The sequence below is a fragment of the Ahaetulla prasina genome, chromosome 2 (assembly GCF_028640845.1).
Source record: "Ahaetulla prasina isolate Xishuangbanna chromosome 2, ASM2864084v1, whole genome shotgun sequence".
Classification (NCBI taxonomy): domain Eukaryota; kingdom Metazoa; phylum Chordata; class Lepidosauria; order Squamata; family Colubridae; genus Ahaetulla; species Ahaetulla prasina.
In genome coordinates, this window is record NC_080540.1 from 266,257,605 (window position 1) to 266,283,746 (window position 26,142).

Consider the following 26,142-nt stretch of genomic DNA (forward strand, 5'->3'; position numbering starts at 1 on the left):
CAGCTTTCATGGTTCTTTTCCAACTGTCCTTTAAGGCATTGTGAAGTCAACCTGAGACCTTTCACGTGTGAAACATGTATTCTGCCATTAAATCATGGCTTTTTCATTGAATATTCTGAGAAGCTAGAACTGTTTATTATAATATGAAAAAGATTCATCTAAGGTATGCCTATTGTCTGTTTTTAAAAGTTTTTATTATGATTTTCCTCTAACCAACACAGTAAAATCTCACAGCTGGATGATTAAGATTTTTAAAAACACACAAACACTAAATAATCCACATTTTAAAACTTTGTTTTAGTAAAGTTCAGGGGAAATTTGCAAATTCAATGAAAAGACTGATTAATTTCACTGAATTACTCTTAAGAAAGAAAAAGGGAAATGTTAACAAATAGTCTTGTATTTTGTTTTAAAGTAGTATCTTGTTTTACAGTATTAAAAATTAATGAGCCCTGATAAGGTCTTATGCAATTATTTCATTAATGCTTCCATAGTAAAACACACACAAAAAATCTTTGAGGGATGCATATACATGTGAGATATTTTAAACTGCATAGGTTCAGCACAGCTTCAGAGCAATTTGTTTTCAATTAGGATGAGCTTGGCCTCATATATAACTTTTTTCCTGAAAATGAATATAGTTTTTATTGCAAGCCATTAATCGGTAAAGAGATGAACGCAAGTTCATATAGTTACCAGTGCAAGTTTCAAGATATTATTATAATATTTTTTATATATTATAATATTTTATAATATATTTGTTGGTGTGTGTATTTGTACATATATGTACTCTTACTCCTTATTCCTATAACTCCAGCTAAGCTGATACCTTTCAAGAGGAAAGTAGGGCTATTGTTAACAGCCATTCTAATGTACTCTATAACTGACAGGGAGTCAAGCTATTCTCCAAAGTACTTGAAGGTAGGACAAACAACAGAGAAAAACTAATCAAGAAGAGAAGCAACCTAAAACTAAGGAGAAATTTCCTGACAGTTAGAACAATCAATTAGAGGAACAACTTGTCTCCAGAAATTGTAGATGCTCCAAAACTGGAAATTTTAAAGAAGAGATTGAACAACCATTTGTCTGAAATGGAATAGGGCAGTGGCCCCCAACCTTTTGGGCACCAGGGACCAGCTCCATGGAGAGGTTTTTCTGTGAACCAGAGGGGGCATGGTTTCATATGCTGCTTGCATTCCGTGGATGGGGCTTTGCTTGTTTGGGTGGCCCGGTTGCTGGCATGCCATGGACCGGTGCTAGTCCACAGACCGGGGGTTGGGGACCCCTGGTATAGGTTTCTTGTCTGAGCAGGGGGCTGGACTAGAAGACTTCCAAGGTCCCTTCCAACTCTGTTCTTCTGTTATTCTGATCATAAACTCTCTCAGAGCAAAAGTAATAGCCACAACTACTGAATGTGGCATGTATGGGCATTTGTGAGACTGTAGTGACTATGAAACATTTAATTGGTTGGATAGGGATAAATATGTATAAAGGAAAACATAGACAGCAGAAAAGAGAAGAGACATGAACAAGCAAGTGGGGAAGAATAGAGACAGTGGGAAGATGGTGAAGACAACCATGCCTGGCAGCTAAATAATATCTTGCCAAAAAATTATGGTGATAGCTGAGGACAGCTCTGAAAATGACTAGTACCTATATATTTCATTGTACCATATACTATTCAGAAATCCTTCCTCTGGAACCATGCTGTTGGCTGGCCATCAAAAACAAAAATTTCCTCTAAGCTTTAATAATCCAGTGAGTGGGATTTATGAACTGAGTCAATAACCAACAATGAACATGAAACAAATTATTAACATTTTAGAAATTATGTCAGTGATTCTCAATCTCTCTCCCCCCCCCCTTTAAATACCTTTTGTGGCCACAGACAATGGCCATGGACCCCCAAGATTCAAGATTTAAATTGTAACATTTCTTCAAGACTTTGTGGACATCTGTGACATCACGGTTCCCCAGGGGTTTGCGGACCACAGTTTGAGAACCATTGAACTATGTTACTTCAGTAGAAATAAATTCATTATCAAAATGATTATGGTCAGTGTCATGGGCTTGTTTTAAAAACCTCGGGTATTAAATAGCCAGAAAACCAAGTAATACCAACACGTGGACTTGGACTTAACTTGGCACAGCAGGTCTCAACTCACTATGTAAAATGTATTCGTTTATTTGTTGATTAGTTTGGTTGGATACTAAATATTAGTTGAGTAATTTGGCCTGTCCATGAACTGGGATATTATTTTTGTCTGTTTTGTCTAGATGCTTTGTACCATCTAGTCTTGTACAATTAGAACAGTATGCAAACATTATAAAATAAACGGGTTTCTATAAAAAATGTTAAAGCAGATTTAGAGTCCTAAAAATAAATCTAGAATCTTTACTGGTGAATGCCTGCAAGGAAAACAAATAAGAGAAATAATATCACGTATGGCATGATTATGTAAATGATGTCATTATGCAAATTTTGATTTTATGAAATTGCATCATTTGCACAATTATGACACAGGCAATATCATTGTTGCTATCTGGCAATAAATAAAAGCATAATCTAGGGGAAAAAGTTAGTTGTCTATGAAGAAATCATTGAGACCTTTAACCATGTGAACCCCTGCCATCAATCAGGGAGAACATCTAATTTTAGGATCTTTTACATGTTATGGAAAGTTAATGACAATTATTTTTATTGTCGAAAGCTTTCTTTTTATATACCGTATATACTCGAGTATAAGCCGATCCGAATATAAGCCGAGGCACCTAATTTTACCACAAAAACTGGGAAAAACTATTGACTCGAGTATAAGCCGAGGGTGGGAAATGAGGCAGCTACTGGTCAATGTAAAAAATAAAGATAGAGCCAAGTAAAATAACATGAATATTTATTTGAACGAAAAACAATAAAAGTGCAAAAGGGGGAAGGAGGATTCCCAGCTTTAGAAAATTTAGAACTACGCCGCCTTTGGTATGACCTGAGCATAGCTCATAAAATTATCTGCTACAATGTACTTCCTATCAATGACTACTTCAGCTTCAACCACAACAATACACGAGAACACAATAGATTCAAACTTAAAAGTGAACCTCTCCAATCTAGATTGCAGAAAATGTGACTTCAGTAACAGAGTTGTTAATGCCTGGAATGTGCTACCTGACTCTGGTCTCTTCCCAAAATCCCCAAAGCCTTAACCAAAGACTATCTAGTATTGACCTCACCCCATTCCTAAGAGGTCTGTAAGGCGTGCATAAGAGCACCAGCGTGCCTACCGTCCCTGTCCTAATGTTCCCTTTAGTTGTATTCCTTTTATGTATTCAATTCATGCTTATATTTATATAATTATTTAATATGTATTTGACAAAATAAAATGAATGAATGAATGAATAGAATAGAATAGAATAGAATTTTTATTGGCTAAGTGTGATTGGACACACAAGGAATGAATGAATGAATGAATGAGTGAGTGAGTTACTTCAACAACATTGTCTCACAGAAATTGACAATACAACTGCAAGCATGAAAATGAGTCCTCCTTTAGCTTCCAAGGGACCAGGGTGCCTCTGAAGGTCAGTGCTCTAAGCACTAAGAACCCAGCACAAATCTAAGCCTGTATGCACACCAATAGTGAAAATACCCTGCACAGTGTCTCTTGGCAGAGAAGGTTAATTTTCATAGACGTTGGGGTGGCTCTTTTTTTTTTTTTGGCAGGGCAATAAGGATCTCTAATATCATTAAACCCAAGTGTGAGGAAAAGACAGCAGCTAAAATGTTAAGGCCAGTTGTGTGACCTTCTCCAATACAGTTGGCCTGGCTGTTTGCCAAAACTTAAAACACCCTCCATCCCCCTCCTGCTAAAGCTTCTTTCTTAAAACAATTGTGGTCTTTGCCTTTCATGTCGCTCAACCTTTCACCTGCCAGGTTCCTAGCCCTTCACCCTTGACCCACTGCTGTGTTTGCTTAGCATTGTGTCGACTTTAGAAGTCTGTGTGTGTGTGTGTGTGTGTGTGAGAGAGAGAGAGAGAGGGAGGGAGGGAGGAGGAGTGCAAAGGGAAGGAGGATTCCCAGCTCTAAACAAAGGAAATCCCGGAATGCCAGCGAAGGCGGTGCTCGCGTTCCTCCTCCCTTGCTCAAAAGCCCCAATAACCTTCACCAGCAAGGCAGACCCCCACGGGAAGGAAGGGGCAGGCTGACTCACGAGCATCTGGCTGAAGAGCAGCTGCTCCAGGTCGCCCAGCACGGTGAAGCACGGAGGAGAAGAAAGAATGAAAGAAGGGAGGAACGCCCTCCTTTCTCTCTCTCTCTCTCTTCCAGCGCCGGAAGAGACTAGAGCACACAGGACTAGGCGCACACACACGCCCAGCTTCTGAAGCACGGAGGAGAAGAAAGAATGAAAGAAGGGAGGAACGGCCTCCTTTCTCTCTCTCTCTCTTCCAACGGAAAACGCTCTTTCGCTTGCGGGGAGAGGAGGGAGGAGGGAGGAGGTTGGCTTGCTTATTCAACCCTTCCCGGCTAGCCATCCAGCCCTTCCCAGGAGAAGGCGAGGAGTTTTGGGCGGCGACCTTTTTGCTAAGCGGCAGCTGCTGCCCCAACACCACCAGTTGGGGCGGGAGCCGGGTGAGCTGCAGTAACTCCCGCCAGGCTATGCATTGGCGCGGGAAGCCCTGGCGGTGCAGTCCTTCTCGGCTGAGGGAGGAGGTTTCCCCGACGCGCGAACTTCGCCGTCGCGAGCCACCCAAAGGCCAGAAGAAAAGGTCATTCCATCGGAGTAATGGGCGAAGGCTCCTTCCTCTCCGCCTTACCCATGCTGTGCGAGCCCGGCTGGGCTGCAACCCCGCCGCCGCTCCTTCCTCAGCCTCCCGGGGCTCGCGCTCTAGCAACCGCCAAGCTCAGGCCGGACTCGGCAGCTCCCCATCAGCACTGCACGGCGCGCGATTCGGGCAGGAGGAGTCGGTCTCGCTCCGTGGCGGTGGCGGCGGCGGCGGCGGCGGCGGCGGCGGCGGCGCCACCGCCACAGAGCGAGCCCGACTCCTCCTGCCCGAATCGCGCCGTGCAGTGCTGATGGGAGCTGCCGAGTCCGGCCTGAGCTTGGCGGCTGCTAGAGCGAGCCCGGGAGGCTGAGGAAGGAGCGGCGGCGGCGGGGTTGCAGCCCAGCCGGGCTCGCACAGCATGGGTAAGGCGGGAGAGGAAGGAGCCTTCGCTCCATTACTCGATGGAATGACCTTTTCTTCTGGCCTTTGGGTGGCTCTCGCGGCGGCGAAGCTCGCGGTCGGAAACCTCCTCCTCAGCCGAGAAGGCTGGCGGCTCCCTGCCCAGCCCTCTCACTGCACCACCAGGGCTTCCCCGCGCCAATGCACAGTCCGCCAAGTTTGCGCCGTCCGCCCACCAGACACGGGAACGGGGGCCGGCCTGGGGGGGACAAATCCCGCGAGCCCTCGGCGGGCCGCTCCCGTCCCTCCATGGGAGTCCGTTCGGTACCCCTCCTGTGCGGGGTTCCCGAAGACGTAGACTCGAGTATAAGCCGAGGGGACGTTTTTCAGCACAAAAAACGTGCTGAAAAACTCGGCTTATACTCGAGTATATACGGTAAATAGAATCTATAGACTTCCTAAAAAGTTTCCTGATTTAACAGAAAGGAGGTCTACTTTGCTGACATTGTACATGTATCTTTATTTTTAAAAAATGCCTTTCTGCTAAAGATTTGTTGCGTGTCTCAGAGAGAGACTACCATAATCTAGATCAGGATTGTTTGACCTCGGGGGGTGGGGGCATGGCCAGGGGGCATGGCCAGCTTGACATCACTCTTGTGGGGGGCGCCTGTGGTGGCCCAAGTGCTCTGCCACACACCCTCCCAAGCTCAGTTTTCACTGGCAGAGGGTTGCAGGAGGCCGTGGCAGCCGAAAACAGAGCTCAGGAGCCCATTTTTGCTGGCAGAAGCACCACAGCTGGAAATTCACTGTTTCCGGGGCAGCCCCACCGGCCAGATCTAAGTACCATGTGGGCCAGATCCACCTCCTCCCCCGGGCCTTGAGTTTGACACCCCTGATCTAGATAATTTCTTGGAGGTCTAATTCATTCCTGCTGAATCATCGCTCTTCATCATTTCCTAACTCTGCTGATTCCATGAGTGAGTTGATTCCTGGTGTACTGAGTTAAAACTTGAGGTTTTCACATCATGCTACTTATGTAACACAAATAGCTCAAGGGTTGAGTAAATAAAAATTTCTACTTCAAGATAACTGGTAAAGGGGGCCCAGTAAAAGGTTGATTTTTACTGTAAAACATGCACCCCTCATACTCCAGGCATGCTAAACAGTGCTGCTAGCAAGTTTTCTTAGCTAGATTTTCCCTTTCCTGCCACTGGATGTACATCTCTGATCCCACCCTCACCCCACAATTAACCATTTCTAAATTACTATAATTATAAACTGTGCTTTGTTTTCTACCCTAAATATATTCTTTACAACAGAAGAATCCAAGTTTATTCTTTATAATAAGGAGTTTCTTTTTAAAAATTACTTGATGGGAACAAAGGTAACAGCAGCAACAATCCAAGAAAAGCTCTCTTAACCCATTTTCAAAGCCCCACTTCAGATGTCAAATACCATGCTGTCTTTGGACATTAGACCTTTGATCAAACTGCTTTCTAACAATGTTTTATTCAGGTTCATGCACTCAAAATTATGATCCCACACCTCAAAAAGTCAAAAGATAGAAGGGTTGAAGTTGAATCAAGAACATAGTTATACTATCCATATTTTAAATAGGTGAGCCATTGGTGGCACGTGCCAGTCCTGATGGTTTTGGCTACTCGCCATATTGCAGATAAGAAAAGGAGCAACAGAAGAGGAAAACAAGACAGCAGAGGAAAAAGTGGATTTAAATTCAAAATCACCATCAGTATAGCTAGGTCTATTTCTGTGTAGACAAGAGAAAGTGATTAAGTTTGGGTGATAAAATTGAATTTTTGGATTAAGATTAAAATGCATACCTTAATATTTCAGATAGCTCTTAATAGAATCTTGCGGATGAGGATGAAATGATGTGTTTTTGTAATGTGACTACTGATAAGGGATGAGGTATGGGAAGAAGAGCTCTTTTTAATTGAAGTATTAGGAAAGGTGCTAAGTTAACCCATTTTTTTTACACTTGTCTGAAGAGGGAATCATATTTTATTTACCGTATATACTCGAGTATAAGCCGAGTTTTTCAGCACGTTTTTTGTGCTGAAAAACGTCCCCTCGGCTTATACTCGAGTATATACGGCTTATACTCGAGGTTTTTTTTTTCTTCTTTTTTTCACATTATACCGGATGGTGCAAACTTGGCGGGCTTTTGCATTAGCGCGGGGAAGCCCTGCCGGTGCAGTGAGAGGCGGGCGGGAGCCGCCAGCCTTCTCGGCTGAGGGAGGGAGGCTTTCCCTGACCGGTAGCTGCCTCATTTCCCTCCCTCGGCTTATACTCGAGTCCCCAGTTTACCCCAGTTTTTTGGGGTAAAATTGGGGACCTCGGCTTATACTCGGATCGGCTTATTCGAGTATATACGGTACCTTCTTTTTTGTTTCTGATTTCTTTTCTTTTTTCCATTTCTTTTCACTTCTTTTTTTATTGGCTTTTTTATATCTTTGCATCTTTGAAAAGTATTAGGTTTTTTTAATCTTTGTATTTGTAAGCTCTAATAAAAATTATTAGAAAAACAGGAACAATTTGTATCCTTCTAAATGAGCTTTCCCCCATCCATGGCCAAGTTCTGCTACGCTTCAATGAGAATTGTGTGGTTGAAATCCAACACATTTGGAGCATATTAGACTGGACAAGGCTACACCGTCCTTGGAAACAGTTAAGCTTTTTCTTGGATATGCAAAGACACAAGATTCAGCTAAACTACTATTCTGTAGTCTAATCATAGAAAATTGTACACAATTTGTGGGAAAATGTTGTTCAAGTTTTTCCTAGAAATCAGGGAAGTAGAGATGAGATTCCCCAAACATAGACAAAAAGTACAACAGTTCTTTTCCTTTGCATGCAACAATTCATGAGCTACTTTTATTACAATACAGAAAACTCAGTAAACTAGAATAAATATGACAATTAAAATGCGTTGTAGAAATGCATTCTTAAAATAAATATCAAATATGCTTACGTTTAAAACAATATGCATCAAATTTGCTATCTGGGTAAGGAAAGCCAGTTTGATTCTCAAAGCGATATAATGTTCGCACTCCAAGTAAACCTCCACCACACTGGATTCTTGCCACAGAAGCAGGATAGCGCACACTGCCGTCTGCCAGCCAGCCATAATCACATTGGTCAAAACCATTTCTCCAGGCAGCATGCAGATCACCAACTGAAGCAAGAACTGCCCCTTGCTCCTCACACAGAGTTTGGGCTTCTTCAAAGGTAACCTTGTTGGGAGAAGTTACATGAAAGACATCACCTATAAAAAATAAAAACAAATTGCGTTTTTCAAAAAGGAATGCAGTCCACAAATGATTTAAATTGAAAATTTATTTTTTAACATTATTGCTCTGATAAAATGAAGATATTTTTCTACTACTGCTCTGATTTGTTGGTTTTGATGAAATTTGCCTTGAGCAAAATGTGGCATAGTGGTAAAAAAACAGGAATCAAGTTTGAAGGAACAAATGCACTGTTAGAATGAGCTTCTGATTTGCTTCTGTATATAACTATTTTTTTTTATTTATTTTTTACATTTATATCCCGCCCTTCTCCGAAGACTCAGGGCAGCTTACATTGTGTAAGGCAATAGTCTCATTCTATTTGTATATTTATATACAAAGTCAACTTATTGCCTCCCCAACAATCTGGGTCCTCATTTTACCTACCTTATAAAGGATGGAAGGCTGAGTCAACCTTGGGCTTGGTGGGACTAGAACCTGCAGTAACTGCAGGCAGCTGTGTTTAATAACAGGCTATCTTACAGCCTGAGCCACACCATTTCTTGTTGAAATGGTACCAATAGACAAATCTAGATTTGGAATGGGCCCATTTAGATCAGAGTCCAATGACTGTAGAAATCAACATGAAAATTTTCCTAATGAGAAATTTTTAATTGATCTTGTCCCTGAAAACCACTTCATTCCTTTACTATTTATTTATAAAAATATCTGTATGGTCGCTCATTTTGCACAACTCTGGGCAGCTCACAACAAAAATAAAACCAAGAAATAATAAACGCCATAAAACACAAAAGAAAATCTAAGAGACTTAGACGTCCTCCTTGGGTGCCATCCACCCTTATCCCAGGATGAGGTTTCCACCTCACTCTATCCCAGCACCTGGGAGGAAAACGGAAGCTGGAGGCTGAAAGAATGAGAGCCTGCCAGATTCCAAGGGCAAGGGTATTCCACAGGAATTTAGATTCTTAGATGTAATCATATACAAAAGATGTTGAGATATGAAGCGAAAAGATGCTGTCCAGAGATTGGTCAGATATAAGACAGTATAGATTGTAACTGAATACTGGGCAGGGCAAGAGGTCAGAAAATACCTTCTCTGGGTTTTTTGGGTTGTAAAGGAGATGGTAGGAAAACTGTATTTTCAGATACACAAAATTCTGCTGATATAGCTTTACAATAAAGCAGAAATAGCTTATTTGGCCATGTTTCCTGTCTGGTCTAGTTGGTGAGGTTGACATTGGATCCCACTAGATGTCATAGTTTAAGGGAAGGAACCTGGAGCATGCAATTCTATGTGACCTGGTAGGGTGGGCAGATATCCTCAGGGAGATGCACTCCTGCAATCATCTTGTGTCATGCCATGTAGGACTTTAAAAGTGATAACGAACATCTTGAAATGTATCTGGAAAGAATTGAGAACCAGTGCAGGTTGCATAAAGAGCAGTGTTATGTGAATAAACACTGTGTGCATTGCCGCGTTTTGAATGAGTTGAAACTTTTGGGTGGTGTTCAAGAGCAGCCCCAAACAGAGCACATTATAATACTCTAATCAAGACGTAACCAAGGCATAAGTAACCATGAGCAAGACTTCCCTGTCCCACGGACTAAAAGGGTACAATTGGCCCAAAGGATTGGGGCAAATCCCGCTCTGGTCATGGCTGCCACTCTGCTCCTTGAGCAGGCATTGAGAGTCCTGAAATACTCCCAAATTATGCACTCTCTCTGTCTTGGGAAATCACAAAAATCTAAAGCCACTTTGTCTTGCTTGGATTGAGTTGGAGCTGGTTCTTCCTATCTAGACCCTCATAGTTTCCAGGCACTGAGTCAGCACTTCAACAAGAATCACTCATTCATGTTTCCTATAGTCAAACTTCAAATACTGTATGCTTCTTGGTTTATCAGTCTTTCACTTTTGCAAACCGTGTTCTAATTCAGGTAACAGCATATATCAGCAAAAGAACTCTATAAATAGGATCATCATATCCCTTGTTTTATTTAAAGAACAGGAAGAATTCCTAATAATTCAGGATTATTAGGGATGAGTATGCAAATTTAATGTTTAATGGATCCTCATATAATGTCTTCCATATAAATTAATTTCTATCATTTCCTTCTACAGGGGGGAAATAAAACAACCTAGTTGAGATTCACAGTGAGATAATAGCCTCAATCCTCAACACTGAGGTATTCAGTCTTCCCTAAAGATATCATTTCAATGGAACAGAATATTCCCCAGAGTCCTTGTAATTTACAGTCTCTTCCTCTGAAAACTCTATTCATCGTGATGAATATTTTTCTATAATTGGAGATGAGTAAATGACTGGAGATATCTACTTCTTGTTAGAATGGCTGAATTCGGGGGTGGGGGATATACAATGCTTTCAAAAGGCATTGCATAGAACAGAGTTTATGTACTGTGAAGAGAGAAATGTTGGCTTTCCTCCCAGAACACCTGAGTATAAAAACATCTCTGATAACAGGATACTATTTATGCAGATGACTAAACCACAGCAGAACTTTTCAATAAAACAATAAAAATGCCATGAATGTCAACACTATATTTAGTGTTGAGTATTTTGTGCTCATAAAGATTCTCCTGGGCACCTAATATGACCCACTAGTTCTTTCTTTGTTGTACTTTGTTTTGTATTTTTAAGTTAAAAGTGAAGCTAGCATTCTACGAAGCAAAATGATTACTGTCAAGCTTTCTATTTCCAGAAATAAAAGTGATAACAGGCTCTCCAAAATTCCAAATACAACCTGATTGGAAAAGTTGGGAATGTTTACATCTATTCCATTGACTTCATCAAATTACAACAAATGTTATCAAAATCAACCAAGGCATTCAAAGGATAAGCTTTCAGCTTAGATCTGCAAGTACTGCAATCCATAATGAGGTAGGGATTTGTTCCCTTTGTAGAATTGGAGATGCTTAATAATGTAACTGCAAGAGCCAAGGAAAAAGTTTCCCAAACAAAACAGCTTAGATGTATTTTTCCCACATGTTCCAGGAAAACACAGAGAAAATCCATCTGGCAAACTTGTGAATGACACAGCCACAAACATTAGAGCAATGAAAAGTAGATAGAAAGAAGGGAGTGGGATTTGAGAGTTAAGAGTGATTCTCCAATGTTTTGATAGCTGGGATCCATGCTGAGAGTAACTCAGCAAAATTTTCAAGGCAAACAACAGAGCCAGGAGCAAGACAGTTTAGCTTTCCCTATGCCTTGCAATAACAACACTGACATGGAAACCAAGACACTCTTTGGAATATATATAGCAATGTGATTTCTGTTGGCTTGGCTCCTAATCAAGGTCAATTGCCTGTTCCCCAAAGTCAAAACATTGTTAAGAAACTCCAAATTTTCTCGTTTGCATATTTGGACTATTCAACTTAAAGGGCATCTGATTATTTTTTTAAAGCTGCATGTACCATCACTAAAACCATTGCCACTATTATTGTTCCTGTTCCAAAAAAAAAAGCAAGAGAATGGCTAGCAGTTTGCTTGAAGAACAATAAAGCAAAAAATTATGTTCCCAGTCATGCCAAAAAACCTGAACTCTAAATAGATGATTAATTATGCTTTTTGTGACATACAATTCAATTATTTTGGTGTATGCGAGAAAAAAATGTTTATTTTATTAATAATAAAATGATTTGTAAATTTCTACTCAGACTAAACATAGTCCCAAAGTTGATATTAAAAATTAAAATATATAAATCATAACAAACAAATTAGCATAGTAAATGAAAAGAAGAGCTTTAAGAACTAGACAATCTGTGACCCGTTGTGTCATCATTTTAATTGTGCTATCATTTCATAGATATTTCCTTACCTAAACAGATCAACAGAATGATCATAAGCAGGCAAAAAGTGATGGGCGTGGGAATGATTTCCAACTTCCCCACTGATTGTTTGTGGGGAGCTTGCAGGGAGAAAGTCAATGGAGAAGCCAGCAGGGAAGGTCACAAGTTGCTTCCTCAAATCCTTTTGTGCTTGCACTGCGCCAGCCACTCATACACCCTGTGAACCCTACCTGACCCCTGCAACAATCTCACACACCTTCCACAATTTGTACTGCACCTTCAAGCATCTTCCATGAGCACCCCTTCACACTCTTCTGCATCCTTCCTGTCTCCCACCATGCTTCTCACCCTGTCAACCCTCACTGTACTTCTTGCACACCTCCTTGCTCCCTCCCCATCCCAGGGGCAGCCACTTACCTGCCCACTGGCTTGGACTTGCAATTTCCTGCTGGCTTCCCCCTGACTTTGCTTGGGCAACCACCAGGGAACAATTTCCTGCTGGTCTCCTCATCAACATGCGGGAAGCTCCCAGATAGCATTGGAAATTACAGTACAGCAGCACAGCAGTGAAATGGTTGCAGCTTTTCCAAATTTCAATCAGAAAGGAGCAGTGAGTTCTGGGTTTGGGATGCATTCTCTGAGTCAATATATTTGAGGTATCTTTACTTAAAAATTGTTGCCCAACGATGTACTGTTTTGCTCAACTGAATGTTACAAAAGACACGAGGTTTTTAAAAGTATATAGATAATTTAAGCCATTCTAATTTTAAGCAAGGAAAGAGACAATCTAAACCTTTGAGAAGGAAATAGCATGAATAAAGTACTGTCACAGACAAGGCCCTGTCACATGTCTCTTCCATGATAATATCTTTTCGTGGGACAAATTATAGAAATTCCAAAGTACACTTTAAGCTTATATGGGAGGAGGCAGAGCTTCAATAGCTATACTCTTATCTCAAAACAACTTTAATGTGCCTTTTGCCCAGTGACTGGACATGATTAAATTTGAACCATATGGAGGCATCAGTCAAAGGCATTCTGCTGCAGAGGCAGATCAGAAATATTTTAAACACATACACTTCAAATTTAATAGTACCCAGTGTTGCCCAATTTATTGGATCTAAAGCAGAAAATCCCAATAGCAGCTGCCTGCTCCAAGGAAAAACACAGAAGATGAAATATAACAAGAGCCTAAATTGGTTCCTGGGGCATTGTTCTCACTTTACGCAATGGATATGAACATTTTTTTTCATTCCTCATTGATCATTCTTGCCAATATCAAGTATTCTATTTACTTGTAATACTCATGTAATAATACTCATCATCATCAGCAGTATTGTAATGTAATTAATTGCAATGTAACATTCATTATCACTAGAGGGATGTCTTCAATCTTTCTTGAGTGCTTTTTGTTATGGAGCAGTCTTATGGGTCACCCATGTTAAATTTATGTGTAGAAAGATGGCACTTACCCTAATGCAGAGAGGACTTCAAACTTGGCAGCTTTAAGACTTGTGGACTTCAGCTCCCAGAATTGAAGCTATGCTGGCTGGAGAATTCTGGGAGTTGAAATCCACAAGTTTTAAAGCTGCCAAGTTTGAAGACTTCTGTCCTAATGTTTGGAACAGTGTTTGGTATAATTCTCTTTACAAAGGGAAAGGTAACAAGGTAACAAGAATTCATTCAAAAACTACCAATGTATATTAGGTATGCCTGGAAAGGTGGCTAGCAGAAACCTGACTGAAACCTGACTGAAACACCCAATATAATATCTGTGAAAGGCAATGCACTTTGTGTCAGGCAGGGGGCACCCAGGCCACAGGCTAGGATTCCTCCCATGCAATTTCCAACATCAGTCACTTCAACTAGTAGGCTGAAACCCTTACTTAAATATCCTTAAGGGGAAGTGCACAAGTTGTACCCCATTTCCTAGTCTCGGGAATCATCAACAGACAGTACTATCAAGGTTAATTTCAATTTAATTATCCTTTAATGTATTCAGATAGTAATTCAGCACTTCTACAACTTGTTAGCCACAATGCACAATGCTAAAAAGAAAAAAGAGATAAATGTGTTGCTTACCATTTATGCTTCCAACATAGCAATAGACATCATAAGTTTCATTAGAAAGGCGATATCCATAGGATCTAACTCCTTCTTTTCCCATCATATCTCCATAACAGCCAACTCTAGGTTGCCTGATAGGATATCTGCAATACAGTAAATGAAATAAAGGGAATGAAAGATACCATAAATGTAACCAAGCTATTAGATGCACCATCAAAAAGCCACTTGATCATCTCACCTAACAGATTGATCAGACAACCAGCCAGCATCACATTGCTCAAACCCATCTTCATACGCAGCTTTCAGTTGTTCAGGGTTTGCAATTACAGCACCATTCGCCAAACATATTTCCTGAGCCTGTTTGAAATTCAGAGTGTACCTACTCGTAGACGCACGATAGTGAAACACAACACCTGCAAAGATAATAAACTTGTATCACATCAACTTTTATTTAAAGGCAAAGATAAAGGTTCCCCTCGCACATATGTGCTAGTCGTTCCTGACTCTAGGGGGCAGTGCTCATCTCTGTTTCAAAACCGAAGAGCCAGCACTGTCCGAAGACATATCCGTGGTCATGTGGCCGGCATGACTAAATGCCAAAGGCGCACGGAACGCTGTTACCGTCCCACCAAAGGTGTCCCTATTTTTTCTACTTGCATTTTTTACGTGCTTTCAAACTGCTAGGTTGGCAGAACTTTTATTTAGAACTAAATTATTCTAGCCAGTAATGGTCAGAAACAACATTTAAGGAAGGCTCTCAGATTGTATTCTATGCCTCTATTAACATTACAAAGATTTTTTTTATATAGCTATCTTTTGCTCAGTTTACAGAATCCATCATTGTTCATTTTTTGCATCGTACTTCTCTACTTTTCCAATAGCCTCTGGCCAATATGGAAATAAAACTGAACCAAATTAAAATACCTTCCCGAGATTTCATGAAAAATAAATCGTCAATCCTTTGCCTTCTATTCTATACTTCTAGATAAAAAGACTTCAAAAGAAATGCGTTAGTCATATAGAATTAGAGAGTTCTATAAAAGTTTGACAACTATATGGGTGCTTCACCTGAGGAACAAAGCAGTGAAGAATATTACAAAAGGAACAGAACAGTGCTAAATTGCTAATATAGAGATTGTGGCTTTATTTGGAATTTTAAAATATGATCAGGTATCCTGGTCCTTTTTATGAGTTTTTCATTATTATTTTGTGAGTCTTTTTAATATATGAAGCATCAAGAGTTCTAAATTAAACATTTTCAACATTATGATGGTTATAACCCAAATCATATTGAAATCAACAGAACAAAAATGTTAATGAGAAGTTTAGCTTATGACATTTCATTTGTAATGAAAGAAGGTATCAAAAATGTTCACAGAGGTGTATAATCTACATTGCTATTAAGTCAGCTAAGATTTATAACAGCTTTTGAAAGGAGTCTAGATTCTGCTATGTTCTTAATATTATGAGAAAAAGGCAAATATATTAGAAATGTACGTACTGCTATGAAATTTCCCACATATTATATAATGTAAACAGTTTTATCGTTTATTTAATTTATTTTGCTGTTATTGCAAATGCAGTAACTCCTGCAAGAACAGAATGCCGCTATTGATTTTGTATTGAAATATATATATACCTGCAACCATGTCATAACTCTTTCAAGGGACTTCTATGTAAGACACAAACTTTGTGTCACTAAAGTTTGAAGGTTTAAGACTCAGTGGGTCTCAGATTCGGTTGACTACCTCCAGCAATAAAAGAGCTTGGTCCATTCTCATCAAGCCTACTGTCAGCTACTTGGGCACAACAGACCATAACATTTCCTGTCTCAGTTAATGAACTGGAAAATAGTTTCAGATGCGCTTTAGTCATAAATAGATGAAGCTATTGATCTGCCCAGCGTACTTCTTTATTTTTGTTAAAATGTAATAGCCTGGGGTTTAGTTTCATGACTTATTTCTTCTCACAGATTCACAGGTTATTGCAATCTAATTTCAGAGATCTTCACAGCTGTATGGACAGAGTAATTAGAACAAACAATGCTTTTTTTAAGGATTTTTCCTTCCTCAGTCATCACAACACAAGGTCATTTCAAAGGATCTATCTAGCATCTTTTTAAAATTAAAAACAAAGTTAAAAGCATTGCAGCAGGAAAGTACATCAGAATTAATTATAAAAAATGGGAACAGTTTATCATGATAAATCAAAAACAAATTTAGTATATATTTTAGAGATCTGATGAGTTTACTTTTAAATAACAATCTACTATTGAAATAGTCTTCTATGACTAGGAGGAACAAATGTGATGCTTTACGTTATTCATATATCCATACCATTTAACACTTTTTTTTTGATTAAGTAATAACAACATTCTGCAATAATTATTGAACTAATTCTACCAGTGGCTGAAGTGGTTAGAAAATTCTGCTTGAAGCTATAATGAGACTAAAGTCAAAGACTTCTGTTATTTATAAGTGATGTGATTTTTAAAAAAAACATTTTCTTGTCCTCCTGTTTGTTGTTGTGATTTCAGAAGAGGTTATACTAATAAGAAAATCAAAAGCAAACAAGCAATATAAGAGTTTTGCTATAATTTGGGCAAATAAAATATTTAAGAAAACTAAAAACAATTTTAAGGCAAATTATAACAATAGGCCTCAAAGTGCTAAATGTTTTAATAATGTATGGGGTTGCTTTATATTACATCAATGTGCAAATATAAAAAAACTGAATCTTTAAGATATAACTGAAATTTGCATTATCTGAATATATCTGAAAAAGGGCCCCTCATTCTTTGATATGTGCCGGTGATAATTTATTTTACTCTTTATGAAAGCTTTATAAACAAATAAAGAGGCTCAGCAGAGAATTCACTGAACTGCTTTCCAACATCAAATAGTTATTTACAATAGCTTTTAAGTTGTGTATGTACAAATGGCTGGGGATAACTAGATAATAATAAGCTGTTACTCGATTATTTTAAGCGGTACATATTCTTTCTTTAATCATTTTAATCCACTTATTAAACTTTTGTGCTGCTCATCTCGCCATGGATGACTCTAGGAGGCTTACAGAATGTGTTTAAATAGCTTAATGCCCAGAATAGCCTTCACTCTTTTTTTCCACTCAAATGCCCACCCCCCAGTAAACCACAATGAGGGATATTCAGCAACTTGATTTTGTCATAACAGAAGACAGTGATTTAAAAAAGTCTTCAAGTTTGATTAAAACAATTGTTTTTATTCTATTATCCAAGACTCCCTTGTGAAGGTACTTCAAGTAAATGCTGTCACCAAATGTTTTTAAAAACATTTGTTGAAACTTTATGAGACTACTGAATCTTACTTTTAAGTCTTCTTGCTCAAACTCTTGAAAGCTTCAGAAAAAAATGCCTTCATATTTTTAGATTTGGCAATGTTGCCAAATATTAGAGTGCTACAGTCATCATTAACAGTGCCCAGTGCCACATCACCAGCCTCAAAACTTGCAATGATAATGTGGAGCAATCCAAAGTTTGCTAATCCACATTTAAAAGCGATTCAGCGTATTCCTGTGTCTTAATACCATTAGATTTAAAACAATCAAGTACATTAACTAATCAAGTAACAATTAACAATCAAGTACATTAACAATCAAGTACATTAACTAAACTAATCAAGGAGAGAAGCAACCTAGAACTAAGGAGAAATTTCCTGACAGTTAGAACAATTAATCAGTGGAACAACTTGCCTGCAGAAGTTGTAAATGCTCCAACACTGGAAACTTTTAAGAAAATGCTGGATAGCCATTTGTCTGAAATGGTGTAGGGTTTCCTGCCTGGGCAAGGGGTTGGACTAGAAGACCTCCAAGGTCCCTTCCAACTCTGATATTATTATTATTATTATTATTATTATTATTATTATTATTATTATTATTATTATTATTATTATTATTATTATTATTAAACTTATTTAGGTTAGATGTACCTTAGGTACCATATGGATATGGTAAGAATTGTTGAAACAGTAACTAACAGTAACTAACTAGTGCTAGTTGTTATGACCTAAAATTCCCTATCAGGTCAGGTGATTTAAAGATTTTATGATCGCCACTACCATGGGACAAGAGGTTTAACATAAATACAAGAACGTGTGTTTCGGACTGTTTCCAGCTTTTGGAATTTCTGGACAAGTCATGTCAGTTTTTTCTTAGTTTCTCTTCATTATAAGGGTGGGGGGGGGAATCCGGCAATCTTTTGATTGGTAAACAAGTTAGTAACCTGAGTTTGGTTTTAATTGGTTGGAGATGGTCTCTTTTAATTATGCATTTTTAGCTTACAAATTTATAGCTCACAGGTTAGCAGATATACTTTTCTGGTATGCAGTAATCAGATATTAAATTTCTCACTCACTAGGGACTCACTTTCAACCTTCATCTTTTGCATAATATGCTGAAGGCATAAAGTCTTAAACTGAATGCAATGGAAATTTGAGAATGGAATTCCAAATACAAAACATATTTACAGCAGCCCTAAAAGTTGGCAGATCTAGAAGATCAATCAATTCTAATCTCTATATTGATGTCATTAAAGGACATAAATGTGAAAACATTAAAAAAAAAAACCTTTCTCTGTTTTTATCCTTTCATAAGACCTCCCTTCCCCAAAGTTCAAAGTCTTCACCAAAAGTTGGCTTCACATGAAATGCAAGAATATCAAATTGGCACCATGAGTGCATATAGCTTTATCAGCAGCTGTATTGCATTATTGGCTATTCATTTGATGTCTTAATGGCTTAGATCCTTTACACATCTTCCAAGCTATCTATAGTATATATACATCTTTAATTTATTAATGAAAAAATAGAAAGGAACGACAGATGGGATGGATGTTTCACAGAAGAGAAAGTAGAGAATGCGAAGAAATCTGTGTGCTTGGGAAGCAATGAACTCCATTCATTGTACAAATATTCAATGTGTGAATCTTTTGCACTTACACAATAATGTGGTTCCAAAAGAAACATGATATGAATGCAGAAAAATCTAAGATGGTTCAAAGTGCAAAGAAAGTGCTTAAGGAGAGATAAAATGAGACAGGAAAGTATGGAGTAAAAAAAAGAGATGACTGCAACATATGCAAGAGATGGTCAGTACAGAGAAGCACATCATGGAATAATGAGATTCAAGTTTAGCAGACTTGGAATAAAAATGTAGTCTATTGAGAAAGGAAAGATAAAGTAAACATAGAATAAAGAAAATAAGAAATTAATTAATTAATTAGCAACAATAATTTGAATATAGACTTCAGCACTATGCACATCTAAATTAAATTGTTCTCTGCATAAAGTAGTTAAGAAATACACACCTTTGTCAATAGCTTAAAAATGACACAGAATTTCTACATATCCAATCACATTTTAAAAATTCTCATGGGCTAATTACCCCTATTTTTAGCAGCACATAAAGAAAATAAACAAACTGCAACAAAGGATCTTTTCCCAAATTGAAAATATGGAAGATATGCGCTTTTTATCTTCTGTCTCCCTTTTCCAATATTCATTTTCTCTTTCTGCTACTTAATCCTTCCCACGTGTTGCTAATTCAAATACAAGAAGGAGAGAGATTTCCATGAAAACAGCCCATCTCCTTACATTTGTCAGGGAGACACGGAAAGGTTGATATATTGCTGACACTCTGACTTAATGAGGTTGTAAAAAAGAAAAGAAAAGCTATACATAAAGATGTCACCTGCCACCCCCTGGCAGTCTAGACCTGCACAAATCTTTTGAAGTTGTCCTGAAAGTCTTCAGTTTCCAAAGGACAGTTATTTTAATGTTGGCTTGAAGGACAGATTAACTGTTGGAACTCATGGGAGGGCATGGTTGATCTAACGAAAGCAACTGAATTTGACTGCTCTGCCAACTGGTGATGATAGGAGAGAAACTAGCTTTGCGATTCAATGCATCTAAACAGGAAACATAACAAGGGACATACCTAATTTCAAGGAGGGAAGGCAAGATTTAGTGGATTTCTGTATTTCCTTGTTCAGTAATATCTAAATGAAACTGCACCAATGTTTCTCAACTAGGAATACTGGTATTGCTGGGGAGACGCTACATTCATCACAATTATTAAAGAACTGCTTTCCACAAGTCCCTAGTTAACCTATAAATGTGATACCTGGAGAAGGTTCTTGGATGAGAAGGGAAAGGAAAACAAAGAAAATCCAGTTGCGTTTTGAAAAGCACCTTTGGGACAACCATGACATGGATGACTGAGGATCTCCATAGACACCAACAATTTCTGATTTCTCCATACGCTATACTTAAGATTCGGAATGATGCAAGTATGGCTGGCTGTAAAATCTGTTATACCTCACTAACAATTGAACACTACCTGCCTGATATGGATATCCTTTCCTGTGCAATAAAGCAACCCTTCCTAGGAAAATGTTCCTTGTCTCAGGAGATCTGCCAGTTTTTTTGAATTGGGGGGGGGGGAATTATCAAAGTGAATACAAAGAGTTAAATAGAAAGAAAAAGCAAGATTACTGAAGAGTCTCTATGGCATCTACAATCACTTGGAGGTATTATGAATGACTATTCAGGTGCCTTCTTATTCGCTTGCCAGGCTAGAGAAATAGCTTATGAAGCCTTCTTCAGCCTGTTGCTTTCTACTTGCATTAGACAGCTTTATATCCTGCAGGATGTCAGGTTGGGAAAGGCTGAACTATTGACTACGCCGGTTGAAATTAATGGGAGCCCTCAAAGACAACAGAGGAAAAGGTCTGATAAATCATTACTGACCCTAAGTAAAACCATAAGAAAGAAAAATGGCATAAAATATGGCTGCCAAATTAGTATTTCTCTGGAAAGAATATTAAAAATATCAATTCATTTTTATTTAATAACTGTAATTTAAATTTCACAAAGAAATGCAAGAGCATGGTAAATGGAATTCTCACCATCAACCGCCAGTGAAACAATATCTTGGGTATCTTCAATTCCATACATTACATCACAGCGATAAACCCCAGCATCACTTGCACGTAACTTCACCAGAGTCAACGATGCATCGCCAATGTCTTCCGGATGGCTTGGAACTGACACTCTTCCTTTGTAGCCTTGTCCAATCTTGATATTCCCATTCTGGGCCACCAACACTGTGGTTTCTTTGAGATCTTTTCCACCTATGTCCTGCTCAATCTTTGACCACTTAATCCGGAGAAACTCACTTACGTTGTGATAGCTTGGAGGCAAAGTCGGTAAAGTTGAAAAAAAGCATGGGAGAGTGGCTCTTCCAGAGAGTAAGCCCTTCACTGGTGGACTTTTCTCCACTTTTACTGAAAAAAACAACAGTGTATGAGTGAAGTAGTAAAAGTTGATATACATTCAATCCATAAGGCAGGGATAGTAGGATAATAATAATAATAATAATAATAATAATAATAATAATAATAATAATAATAATAATAATAATAATAATAATAATAATAATAATACAAGGAGAATAATAATAATAACACAAGAAATACAAGGAGGCATACTGATTTTACCACTGTAAACTAAAAATCATAAACAAATGCAAAATGATGAACATTTCAAGAAAATACCCATTTGACTCTAAGCACATCTCAAAATTTCTAGGACCTGATGAAGTCAACATTCAACAAAGAATATTCAAACTGATAATGGAGATGACAAACAGAATATGTGCAGGTAGTCCTTGACTTGTGATTATTTAACAATAGTTTAAATTTATGATAGCCTTGGAAAAAGTGACTTATGACCCGTACTCACACCTACAATGATCATACCACCCCTATAGTCACCTGATCACAGTTCAGGCACTTGGCACCTGGCTTGCATTTAGGACTGGTTGCATATGCCTGCAGTCACATGATCGTGATTTGCTACCCTCTTTTGCTGATTTCCAATTGGGAAAGTTGGCTTACGACACAGTAACTTATGACAGAAATTCTGGCCCTAAAATTGTAATTGAGTACCTTGTACACCTTTACCGTTTTCTCTTTAAAAGCTGTACTGGGAGAAGAGCCACATTTATTTTAATATACAGACTTCTAATGGAAAATTTAGATGTACACTTGGAACTAATCTGTGCAGGAGTCAAGCTTATACTTTAAACATGGCAAGATAACTTTATCTGGATCACCTACAGGATTTCAACGGAAGAGAAGACCATTGAAATTCAATGATCCTAATAAAAATTTATGATCTGGCTTTTTCTCCACTCTGAATAGCTGGCTTGGTAAAAAAAATCCATTCCTTGCTTGTGTCCTGCTGATATCATATAAATCCAATATTTAAATGTAAGGCATGAAAAACATTTGCCAACAGCAAGTGAAAAGAATTAGCCAGTAAGGTCTGTGGACCAAGGATATTATTGAGTTGGTTTACGTTACAGCAAAATAAATGATGGATAATTCTATGCAAGAGTTAATTCATATTTACCATGTATCCTAAGAAAAAAGGAACATTTTCTTTCTTTTCAGAAAAATATTTCAGACAGCCAGTTGTTCCTGTTTAATTATTTCCTCTCTAACCTCAGGGCTTAACAGATCACTCAAATAAAATATTCCTCAGTAGTTGGAGGGAGGGTGGGGAAAAATAAGAACTATGGGTGGTTCCTACATGATTAAATAACTTTTACCATCATTTTATATCTCTCCAGCTGCAAACACTTTACAGCAGACTGTTTCCATCCAATATTAGTATATGGCTAAGGACAGCGTTGGCTACTGTTCATCCAACCTGCCTACTGTGCATCTGGAATAGGAACGACATATTTGTTACTTCTACCAATCCCTCATGAATTTATTCAATGTGGTTTGACAGATTAAGATATAAAAGCAGGCTCTGCCTTTATTTTCTTTTAATTAATTGAGAGTAATTGAGAAACAGACACATCTAAAAATAAATAATGCTTATCTATAGCACAAAATGAGCACTGCTTATTTACAAACATTACTTCTTTTCTTTTTTAAAATCTATAGGCTTAGAAATGCAGGATACACAAGAAGGGTAACTTTTATTAGATTAATTATATGAAGGTGAGAATTTAAAAAAAACAACAACTAAAAGTTGAGGGAAGGAATTAAAAGGAAGTTACCGTGAATCCTCCAACCAATGAAAGAGCAAAAATACAGCTAAGGTTGTGCACATGGCATCCGTTGTTGGAGGGTGTCAAAAAAAAAAAGTCAGAGTGATGGCTATGATCATGCAGTAGTAGTCACCTTTTTTTTTACTTTTTTGACATCCTGTCCCCCTGTAGGCATGCTGGCTTATGCTGTCCCAAAATATTTTGTTTAAGTGAAGGGTAACATATTGGCTTCTCCAAAAACAGGCAAAACATTGCAAACCGAGTCATACTTTAATACTGGCAACAAAACAGTACTCTCCACTGCATTTGAAAGTTGCAGGGTCATGTATGAGTCACAACCTCTAATGATAACTGACATGATTAAACGTAATGTGTCATAATAGTGAAATATTGTTGCCTGTTACATAACATGGAGCTCTGTCCCTTCTATTCTTCTTAGCAACTGCCTCCTTCTGCCAAGATACAATCTGCAAAAACAGCACCCTCACTTAGCAGCCAACTTTTTGTTGCAATGGCTGTCCAATTTTGAAATCCAGATCTATTAGCCCTAATATGACCAGTCTGTAATGTTAGTAATACGCTCTGTTCTAACATTGTAAGAGATGTTGGTCTGAGAAAAATGGAAGATCAATTCTGTAGAGCACAGGCAGAACAGGGATGGATGGATTGATGGACAGATGGATGGAAGGAAGGAAATAAGCAGGTTCTACTTCTCCCCAGCTTAGGTGACCATGATTATCCTGATGTCTGATCTATGCTACTTAAAAACACTGTCACTAATTGTAACTCTACAGGTTCCCTTTGGAACAAAGAGGAGCATAATGTAGAGACTATATGATTAAAAAAAGTACGTGGGAATCCAGAAGAGCTTCTTCTCATGATCATGGGCAAGTTGTAATCTTAAATTATATCAGATTCTTAATTAAAGTCATTAAGCTCTGAATGAATCCGTATTAACTGTAAATGATATCTCTCCAAATGAAAGTGTTTTGAGGCAGCAAGGCAACATCAGAATAGTCCCTTTTTACCCAGAATATGGTTGCATATCAGCCTCACACCAAAACAGATGCCAAAGGAGTTTCCCTGGCAGGCCATGGAGGAGAAAAGAGAAAGCTAAAGCTTGCAAAATTACACCATGGGGAATTTAGAAGATATAAATTGTCCTCAAGTTATGACCACAATTGGAACTGGAATTTCAGTCACTACATGATAGTGTTATTAAACAAGTCATCCATCAGATAACTGCAGCCAATTGTATATCACCACAGTCTTAAAGAATCACATGGCTGTTAAGTGAATCATACAGTCTTTAAGTGAATCCAATTGACTTTGCTTTTTTGGAAACCAGCTAGAATTGTCACAAATCACAATTGTGTCACCGCAATATGCTGCAACCATGTGAGCCAGTTGCCAAGTATCAAAATTGCAATCACTTATTGTGGTGGCTAATGCATCTAAGAATGTCATTTTTTTCTAAATCACTTTTTCTAAGACTGTTGTAAAATTGAACTGCCATTAAACAACTGGTTGTAAGTCAAGGACTACAAGAGTAGGAAGTAAGAATACATGGAACACAGTTAACTGAACTGCTTCTGTTCAACAGGAGCTGCTGACAGGTTAAGTGAATTGCTTTCTGATAGCCAGATTGAATGCATGCAGGCTACTATTTCAGTTATTTGCAATCATGCTAAAACAATAGCCAAGGCAAGTGGGAATACTGATAACAATAGACTAAAACAGTGATTCCCAAAGTGTGAGCCGCGGCTCCCTGGGGAGCCGCGCTATCGTCATGGGGGCGCCATGAATATCTGCAATGACTGCCTGAGAGACAAGAGTTAGGTGCCTCTGTAGACTTTCCCTTGGATTATAAAGAGCATTTTTATAATATGTGAGTTTACTTATATCTGGACTACTGACATATAATCAATAGTTACAGGATCTGACTTTTTAACTTAGACAGAAAACAAGGGAAAATACCATTGAGGAAGAGAACGGAAGGGAGAGCAGCCCAGCAATAATTAGTGATGAAGATAAAGAAAAAAATAGTCATTGATTGTTGCTCAATATGATTCAGAACTAAAGAACTATCTGTCATCAGCATAATTTGGGTTGCTTGATCTGATTAACATCAAGGTCAAACAATCTTTCCTATTCAGCTACCCTGAGCAACATGCATTGATCTGAATTTTAAATAATTTAGCATTTCTAGTTTCAAATAATCTACCGTATTTTTTGGAGCATAAGACGCACCTTTTTCCCCAAAAAAAGAGGGTGAAAATCTGGATGTGTCTTATACTCCAAATGTAGCCCCGCCCAGCTTCTCAAATGGAGGTTTCTGAGGCTGAAAAAAGCATCAGAAACAGCTTCAGAAAAAAAGCCCCAAACACAGCTTCATGGAGCTTAGAAAAAAAGCCCCAAACGGAGCTTCAGAAAAAAAAACCCAAACAGAACTTCAGAAAAAACGCCCCAAATAGAGATTCAGAGGCTTTTTTCCTGAACTTCTGTTTTGAAGGCTTTCAGAGGCAGAAAGAAGTTTTTTTCTGAAACAGTTTCAGTGGCAGGGAAAAAAAGCCAAAAAAAAGCAAGGCACAGAGCTCACAACCAAGGAACCTCTTGCTAAAATTCACCTCTGGGAACAGCTGATTGGGGGTATTCCAGGAGGCCAATCCACCTGCCAATCAGCTTTTTTCTTATTTTCCTCCCTAAAGACTAAAGTACGTCTTATGTTCCGGTGCGTCTTAT

The 26,142-nt window shown here is 38.5% G+C and overlaps 1 protein-coding gene across 6 annotated transcripts in view; it reads right to left on the reverse strand.

Moving 5' to 3' along the window:
• VCAN (versican) overlaps positions 1-26,142 on the reverse strand; it is a 111,105-nt gene that overhangs the window by 58,149 nt on the left and 26,814 nt on the right. For all 6 annotated transcript variants that reach the window (XM_058169628.1, XM_058169631.1, XM_058169630.1 and 3 more), the window contains exons 3-6: positions 21,245-21,622; positions 14,540-14,714; positions 14,317-14,444; positions 8,150-8,443 (exon numbers count right to left, since the gene is read on the reverse strand). In XM_058169628.1, the coding sequence (XP_058025611.1) occupies positions 8,150-8,443; positions 14,317-14,444; positions 14,540-14,714; positions 21,245-21,622 (975 nt within the window). The remainder of the gene's footprint in view (positions 1-8,149; positions 8,444-14,316; positions 14,445-14,539; positions 14,715-21,244; positions 21,623-26,142) is intronic.